This window comes from Atta cephalotes (genome assembly GCF_000143395.1).
Source record: "Atta cephalotes unplaced genomic scaffold scaffold00034, whole genome shotgun sequence".
In the NCBI taxonomy this organism is placed as follows: domain Eukaryota; kingdom Metazoa; phylum Arthropoda; class Insecta; order Hymenoptera; family Formicidae; genus Atta; species Atta cephalotes.
Window position 1 is genome coordinate 476,887 of NW_012130098.1, and position 9,373 is coordinate 486,259.

General features: G+C 35.3%; 1 protein-coding gene across 1 annotated transcript; it reads left to right on the plus strand.

Annotated features, from left to right (window-relative positions):
- The first annotated feature begins 3,948 nt into the window (after positions 1-3,948).
- LOC105621558 (xylulose kinase) lies at positions 3,949-9,348 on the plus strand. Its single transcript, XM_012203030.1, has 7 exons — positions 3,949-4,345; positions 7,304-7,386; positions 7,732-7,885; positions 7,988-8,167; positions 8,463-8,564; positions 8,980-9,111; positions 9,187-9,348. The coding sequence occupies exons 1-7, from the start codon at positions 4,283-4,285 to the stop codon at positions 9,346-9,348; spliced, it is 876 nt and encodes a 291-aa protein (XP_012058420.1). The 5' UTR covers positions 3,949-4,282.
- The last annotated feature ends 25 nt before the right edge of the window (positions 9,349-9,373 follow it).

Consider the following 9,373-nt stretch of genomic DNA (forward strand, 5'->3'; position numbering starts at 1 on the left):
CTCCGTCTTAGCCGGGGTATCGTCGTTAGCGAGCGTTGAAATTACCGCCACGCCGGTATTACGTCGCCCGCGCGGTCTCTGTCTCTGTCTCTGTCTCTAGCAACCATTCATTTATTGTACCACCATTTATGTTAATTCAGATAAACATATTGCCGGCGCAATATCGTCTTTCTTTGGGGACGGCAAAATAACAAAATACCATTCGATCCCCAAAAAATTCACGTTGCTTATTCAACCATTTTTGGTTTAATTTGTGTTAATTAATCTCTATTAAGCATGATGATTCGCATTACGTGATTAGTGAGTAAATTTATTCGATCGCGATAACATTTTTCAAAGTTTAAAAAGTATTGACGCATTAAAAATTGACACATATTGTCGTTTTTCAGATCCTTCTGATCGTTTTTCAAAACTTTTTGGCATACTTGAATGCTTTTTCGAAACGAAGGAGAACCGTTTTGTTATTTTCATCGCCGTGATTGAGTTTTATAAATAATCTTGGAAAATGTTTGATTGCAATACGCTTCATTTCATTTTGATATGCAGAAAGTTTAAACGAGATCAATGTATTTTTAAAATCGCTTTCGATCCATCAAACTTCATAGAGAAAAATGGATAGTCTTACAAAGCTAGTAAAGATGTCCTAGCTATTTTTGTATGGAATATATGACAAATTTTACTTGCCTGAAAGTAAGAAATGCCGGAAATCAAATATATGATCCAAAGTATGTTATAATTATAGTAAAACCATTCAAATGATTATTATTTTGCAGTATAAAGTAAATTATATTATTCTCAAAACTATAAGCATAAACCCTCAAGATTTTACATATTTTTTTCCGCGCAATAAAGTCAATTTTGTCAGCGTTAAAGCAAAAAATTGATAAAATAAATTCTATTGAAATGTAATTAATAGACTAAAAAATAATAACAAATTGCAGTAGCATGAAATTTATTCTACAAAATGTAAAACTTACATTACAGTGTGATCGCACGACGCTCACTTTTTTAGAAAAATGAAGCAAATTTTATATAAGTGGACGCTTATCCTCCAATATGGACCTGTCAATTTCATAAAATTTATTAAAATTCCAATGCATAAACTTTATATTTTTCTCCGTGTTCGATGATTCGATCGAGGATCAAGTGGCTTTAGAAATTGTTTTAAACGTGTGTTTTATTCTCTCTCTCTGTCGAGAGGATAGAAATCGGTCGTAATACACCATGTCGGGGCCGCAGGGAAATTCCGAAGCCCCATCGCCATAACAAACAAGGCATCAATCCGGTGGTAACTGATGCTGCGGCGCGCGCCGCAACTCGTTCGCGTAATTAGATCACGATTCTGAGGCGCGTAGCCGAAACCAAACGCGAATCGTTTCGTAGCTGAAGGCCAGCCGGATAATGGGAATTGGACGAGCCAACGTGATTCGTGAGCCGGCGAAAGGATCGTCCCGATTGCCGTCGATCGTCTCCCATCATCATGAAAGTATCGGCCCTCCAAAACCATCGGGGCTATGTTTTATGAAAGAGGCTTTGGTACCCGGCCCCGGCGCCGCTGCTGGCGACGAGTATATACACGTCCTCTTCTCTGATTTCTCCCTTTTTTACTTTTCTCTTTTTCTCTTCATCCCTCAGTGCCAGCCCGACATGGCGTCCCTTCACCCAAACCATTATCTGTGTACTGCACGATTATAGGGCAACGGAACCGACAAATAGTCGCAGGCTAATCCATAGGCGCCAGCAAAAAGGGACGCGTTCTCTTCGAGAGTATTTTTAATTTCTGCTGATAAGTGGAAATCAAAAATATTATCTTCCAGAAATGTAAGGCTCAGTTGAAAAAAAGATGACGATTTTTTAATTCATTGATTAATTTCCGTAAAAGCTGCATTGATCAATTGAATTAAAAGAGATTATAATCGAAATAATTGGAAGTTTCTAAGGAAACTTTGAAATTTGATAAAAGCGAAAAGGAAAATTTTTAGTACAATTCTAAACTTAGTTTTAATTCTAGTGTAGTCCAGTGGTAACAATAAAAAAATAAACCTAATCAGAATATTAAGAGAATCAAGGAAATATGTTTGTATATCATAAGTGATTATATATCAGATATATGTTTTTATTATTTCTTGTATTTTCCTTTGTATTTGAAAAAGTATTGTACGTCCGGAATAAAATCGTATATTCTATATATAATGAAAATGTTTCGCATTGTCGCCGTCAACAAATGAAGATTTTTTTCCTAGACGTCTTCGCTTCCTCCCGAGAATATGTGACTTTTGACGCTCATGTGAAACACCCCCGGCGGAGATCTTCGTCTTGCGGCACATACGATTCTTCGCTACGCAAACAAACCCACGTAAACTCATACATCGGTTAACAATCCTCTCCTACGTTTCAGCCCTCGTTGTTTGCAATGTGCTACCAAGATCGTTGTCGGCGTCCCTATGTTTGGACTATCGTCCAGAGTCACTGGAACATTTGAGTCTAAAAGTTTGCTACATCCCGTACAATATAAATACTTTATCCAAGAGATATCCTGAGAATATACTTTCTCCAAAAGATATTCTTAGGATATTCAAAGGATACAGAGATGTCTTTGGGACATCCTTTAGAGATCTGTTCTGTGTAGGATTCTCTATTAATAAAAATGCAGAAAAATATCTAAAATTACATAAGGAGATATGTTTATTAGCTGTATTATTTTCTTTATTATCGAGCATCTTGACTTGAATTTAAGTTGAAATCTGTTGAAATTTTCTTGGAATTCTCTGAGGACTAAGGAGTGTTTTTTATATGCTTGATATTTTCAAAACGTGTTTTATTTTCAATTTCTATGGTCAAAGATATTATTAATAATTGACTCAACGGTGTTTCGCGAAGAGGAGATCGAATGCAAATCGATCGAAGAGTATCACGTTCCTCGAACACCGCGTTTATCTTCGAGAAACCCTGTGTTATCCGTTAAGACACTTGGAGAGCTCCTCAGATAATACGGCACTCAATGGCGATCAACAATGGGCAGCAGGTGCAACGCAAACAGGTGTAACGTCCACGCTCCGAAGACCGCCGATAAGGCAGCTCTCACAATCTCCTCTCCTTTTACCTGGCTGTCTCTCGAGTTACCTCAGGCTGATCTCGTTCCGCACGCGAATTGGATGCATTTAGTACTACAGTCGCTCACTAAGACCCAGTTCCACATGGATCATGGTTAACTCTTAACCGAAGGTTTGTTCGCGTCGCATGCTCCAACATGCTCCTGCCATAGTTCCTACTTACTCTAATAAGTGTATTGAAGTGAGTAGGAATTATGATAGAAGCATATTGGAGCATGTTGGAGCATGCGACGCGAACAAACCTCGAGATTCAATTTATTTTTCATCTGTTCTATTGAAATTGAAAAAAGACAATGAATAAATTAGAACCTCGGTTAAGAGTTAACTATGAATTATGGAACCGAGCCTAAGCGGCTAAGTAACAATTTAATGTGATTGGCTGGATCTAAAGGTAAGAACCAATCACATTCGACTGTTAGCCGCTCAGTAAGCGATTGTAGTACTGTAGAATAAATCTACAATACGGTAAGACTATCCTTTCTGCATACCCCAGGACTGAACATTTTTGCATGATTTATATTTTTTCTTTTTCTTTTCACATTGAAAAAAAAAATAAAATGAAAGATGTTGAATTCTGAAATATGAAAAAAGAACGAGTCTGATGGGTGCGTTCAGTTTGGGCTGTAAACTTTCATATGCTGTAAACTTTATTCTATCTTCCTTCTGTATATAATAAATAATAAAGATAGAATAAGAAAAAATGAAGCTTACAGTACAGCGCGAGCGCTCAAATCGAACGCGAACATTCTTATGGCGCTGCCGCGGTACCGTTCACTTTCGTCGCGCCAGCAATCTCCAGACAGATCCGACGAGAGTGCGTTACGTTACGTAACGACAAGAGAACTTCGTTGATAATGAAAACGACTCGAGTTCATTGATAGCTTATCAAGGATTATTTACCGCTGGTGGATTCACCGCGAGCAAAATCGCGCGTGGCGTGGCAACGACGGCGTCCAAAGTGCGTGGCGTAGCGACAGCCGCAACGACGGCTACGACAACGTCTAAAGTGCGCCGCGAGGATGTACGTGGGCCGCGCACAGGCCCGCGCAATCGCCCGCACTTAGTCCCACGAGCAGCAAAGCGGCGAGCGGACACGTTGTCAGGAGTGAGTAGTCACTGTCACGTTTTTCCCGCACCGGTCCTACGACGAGCCTACGCCGATCCTACGCATGGACAGGAGCATGGAGCCGTCGACGGCTACGTATCTGGGTCTAGACCTAAGCACGCAGCAGGTAAAAACGACGGTAACGCATACTCGCCGCTCGGGATTGACACGCGAAAGTTCAAGCGTACTTGATCGATTTGCATTAAATATGTATTCAAATAATCGCCCGTGAGTTGATTGCGTATCTTGAAACGAGGTGAAAATTACAAAAGTGAATGAATTTATTAAAATATTTACAAGGCAATAAATTTTTCGCGATAAAATATTCGCAGATTTACGATTCACGATTGTTAATTAATATTCTTAAGATGTTTGGTAAAATAATTGATATAACTTACTTAAAATAAAAAAAAAATAAAATAAGTTCCAGAAACTCATTTAAAATATAAAATATACTATATAAAAATCGATAAAAAAATTGATTTATTTATGATTTATTTAAAATAAAATATATAAAATAGGTTTCGAAAACTTATCTGAATTTTAAATAAGAAATAGCTCAGAAAAAGTTATTTAAAATAATAAATACTAAATAACTCTTTTATTTTTTTTAATTTAAAATATATATTTCAAGTAACTTTATTGTAAATACGATCGAGCTCTGCTTATTAGCAAATATCAAAAATTGCCAATTTAATATTAATCTGATTCCACTAATGACTGCGTTTCAAGATCGAAAAATATTTCGGCGCGCAGTTTGCAGAATCAGATATGTATATAATTTCGCACAGAACGCTAAGTTCTGAACGCTAAGTTTTGAAAATATAGGAATTTTCTTATTTAATTATAATAAATATTTATTTTCATCGATTGGTATCATATTACTTATAATTTTATTAATCAATACCTTATTTTTCTACCTCATTTCAAGATACATAGGATATTTTTTATTTGGTGATATAAGTTGACTTAAGTGTCCTTTTATCTTTGTTATTTACTGAATATCAAGATAAAATGATATTTGTGTCGATTTGTATCACTAAATGAAAAGCGCTTTCAATTAATATCTCGGAGAGAAGCGGAAGAGAAATGTTGCTATTTCTAAAACTATTTTTGGATTCCTTTCGAATTTTTTTCTAGAGGCATAATTCAATGAACCTTACGATATTTGTTGACGCACTCGTGCGTAAGGATTATTTCGATGACCACTTGGAATTCGATTCAATCGGCACGATACCGATATTGATACAATAATGTGTTTAGCATTTTAATTTTAATCTTGCGATTCCTCTCACCCAATTCGCTCCGGAAACGAAACTCGAATACTGTGAAGTAAAGTTTTTTTAATCCCGCATTAGACTGCACTAGAACTTTCTTTCTCGCTTTCACCAAGTATCGAACATATATGTATATAACTATACGTTCCAAAAATGTATACGACTTTAGCAAAAAAAAAAACAGCATATAAGCACACATAAAAATGATCGTTCTTATTCATTAAAAAAAAAATATATCGGATATATGATTTATTCTTTTACGTTTCGTAATCGTAAAAAATTGGAATCACCGAAATTTCGGTTTCCTAAAGCCTGTGTCACTACGCATTGAAAACTGAGAATTGCGAATTAAAGATTATTCGAACATAATTTTAATTTCGTTATGATTAGCTAAAATCTTTAGTTCGTAATCCTCAAGCTCCAATGCATAGTGTGACATGAACTTTAGAAAACTGAAATTAAGAATGGACGATCCTTCGTGAAAAAGTTACGCGGGAGAATGTACAATTATGCGTGATATTATTTTTTTTTTTTTTTCGAAAAACTGCGATCGTACGAAGCATTTCAAGATTATTATATGCTGAACCGCTATGCACGCGATATAAATCTCATTTCCTCAAGTATCCCGGATGTTCCTGGGAAAAAGTAACAAAAGCGCGATGGCTTTAAAACGTGCTAATTACCTGAAATCCATGTAAGTGTAGTTTAAACATGAGCATCTTTGAAACTTTCCATATATATTACGGCAGTGTTCATCCGCTTTTAATTAATAATTCGATTTCTTAAATTCTTTCGTTAACTGCCACGCAATTCAATTAATAATAATTTCTTCGTCATCAATGCCCCCATTCACTTCGCGAGTGATAACCTTAGGACGAGTGTTTACGAGTTTCATTAGCGTCGAATAAAGATGACCCGGGAGGCTGGGGTTTACTCAGCTCTCGCGTTAAGCAGTCTTAAAGTATGTCAATACGACAGTTAGCTGTTTCGTAAGGTATTTTACGCAGGAAACACGCGATCAAGTCAAAAGAGGAGTCTCGAAGCGCTCTGACGTCTTCAGGAGGGTCACTATTATCTAATAGTATGATAACACGAGTCTGTCGGCAGATAAAACGAGCATGGAAGAAAAACATAATCTGCGAAACCGTAAAAATGCGACGAAACAGAAATATTATGGCCGATAATTAACAGATTAATTCTTTTACAATGTAAAAATTTGCACACCGCGGAGTACAAACATTGAGATGCACATAAATAATATGATTGTCGCACTGTGTATAATATATTTAAACTACACAATGTATTTGTAAAGATTTGTAGAGCAATATTATAATTAATTGATGTATAATTGATATCTATAACTCAGAGAATATAAAAAGACTGAATCTTTTAATAAGTAATTTTTTACTATGGTTCATATTTAGAACACGCTTTTATCGATAAAAATGCACTTTTATTTCTAAAATTCTATGGTATACGTAACGTAAATTATAGCACGCTAACATCATTATAAGCACATTCTGAATACGGGCTTATGTATAAATATGTATATTAGAAAAGTATAATGAAATAAAAAATAATACAAGGAATATATATACAATTTTTTTTTATAATATGGAACTTATGAAGAATAGTATTTTAATAAATTATAGTTTCTCGAACGTTAAATTGAATTCATTAAATTATATTCAATTATTTAACATTACATCGATGTTATTGCTGTTATCCGAACGTATAATCACGTAGGAATTATTCAAAAAATCATTAGCCATGTCCGCGTTCAGACTAACTGATCAATTTTATTTCAGTTGAAAGCAGTGGTAGTTGATGATAATCTAGCCATTCTTCACGAGACCAGTGTGCAATTCGATAATGATCTACCAGAATTTAGGTATGATCAAAAAAATCTCTAAATATAAGAATATTATTTTGTGTTTTGTCTTGTTAGAAATAGTCGAATTAATTGTTTTTTCATTAAATAAAATTAAAATTAAAATTAAATATTATAAAATATTTTTGTTTATGTTTATATATATGTATATATATATATATAATATATATATATATATATATATATATATATATGTGTGTGTAATACGATGGCTAATATGACAATAATTATCATTGTATATTTATCACAGATATATGGTCTAATTAAAAATGTCAGAAAACACTTGTAGTATTCAACGAGACATAAATTACGTTTATATAACAAGAGTACATTCCATTGTTGCAGAACTTACGGAGGAGTAATACGGAAGAAGGAGGAGTCTCATGTTGTGGTGGTGCCTTCTCTGATGTGGATTAAGGCCTTAGACATGATACTAGACAAATTACGCGTCTGCGGCGTCGATTTTAGCAAAGTAGCAGCCATTTCTGGTTGTGCGCAGGTGACACGACCATATTTAAAATAAAATCAATTATTTTACAAATATGCCATAGAGATAAACGTAAAGTATGCTTATTTTATGACATTTTAATGATACGAACAGCAACATGGCACAGTCTATTGGAGCAAAGGCAGCCGGAATCGATTACAATGTTTGGATCCAATCAAATTTTTGCACGAACAATTTGCTACGTCGTTTTCCGTGACTCATTCACCCATATGGATGGATTCCAGTACGTCAAAAGAATGTAGCGTTTTGGAAGAGATCGTGGGAGGTCCTCACGTAAGCATTAAATTATCCTCATTTGTTTGCCTGCGTGTAATAATGATGGATACAAAGTACGCAAAAATATACGCCAAAATATTTGGCAATATTATACGTTAAAGTTTATATGAATGTACATTTATTGGCAATATTAGCTTTCACAAAGATTTATTTCCGCGATGTGAAATTTTCTAAACGATTCACAGTTGTAACTATACGAGCTAACAAATTGGCTAAATATTTAAAGTAACCGGCTTAGATTTAGTGTACACACGAACTGACAACGTTTATCCATATGGTGCTGTGATTTCAGAAATTAGCGGAAATAACGGGTTCACGGGCATACGAGAGATTCTCAGGACCGCAGATTGCAAAAATAGCACGCACGAAGCCGGAAGCTTACTGCAACACTGAGGTATTACCTACTAAAAACTCGTGGCTTCCTTCGAAAAAATGAAAATGGCAATCCGATCGAGGTATTCGTTACGTATGACTACATTGATTGAATTGATTGATTTGATTGAATCTTATTATTGTTTATTTCGTGCGCTTCTCTCATGAGTGTGTTAGTTTTCCAAAGTATTAATGCACAATATCGAATTTACAATAACTCGTCGTTGGTTTAACATTACTTCCTCGCATTACTTCCTTTTAATATTTCGCTTGACAGAAATAAAAGTTTCTGAGATGTAATCGCCGTGTGATTTGATGCTTCTAAATATATCACGATGACCGAAGCTATGCGTCATATGCTTGTGCCGCTTCTAAAACGCGTCTAAGGCGAATGTGTTATTATTTATGTATGACCCGTTCTCTTTCTCTTTTTCCAGAGGATCTCGTTGGTGAGCAATTTTATTGCTTCCTTGTTTCTGGGTGATTATGCACCTATTGATTGGTCGGATGGCTCGGGTATGAATTTGTTAAATATCTGTACGAAAGACTGGGATGATATGTTGTTGGAGGTAAAATTGCATTTATATACAATATGATATGTTGTGTATATTTCATTGTATACTTAATGTATATATTTATAATAGACCTGCGCATCAGGACTGAGAGAGAAACTAGGAAATCCTGTTTCATCATACAGCGATATTGGGCCTATTTCACTTTATTTTGTGGAAAGATTCAGTTTCAACGAGAAATGTAGGATAATCGCGTTCACTGGGGACAACCCTGGCTCCTTAATAGGTATGTAATATTAGGTGTAGTAAAAAAGAATAC

Bases quoted from the DNA above. Each gene is read 5' to 3' on its own strand.
- LOC105621558 (XM_012203030.1), top strand. From the start codon at position 4,283: ATGGACAGGAGCATGGAGCCGTCGACGGCTACGTATCTGGGTCTAGAC. The intron at 4,346-7,303 runs GTAAAAACGACG...ATTTTATTTCAG, and splicing joins TAGACCTAAGCACGCAGCAG to TTGAAAGCAGTGGTAGTTGA. The intron at 7,387-7,731 runs GTATGATCAAAA...CCATTGTTGCAG, and splicing joins AATGATCTACCAGAATTTAG to AACTTACGGAGGAGTAATAC.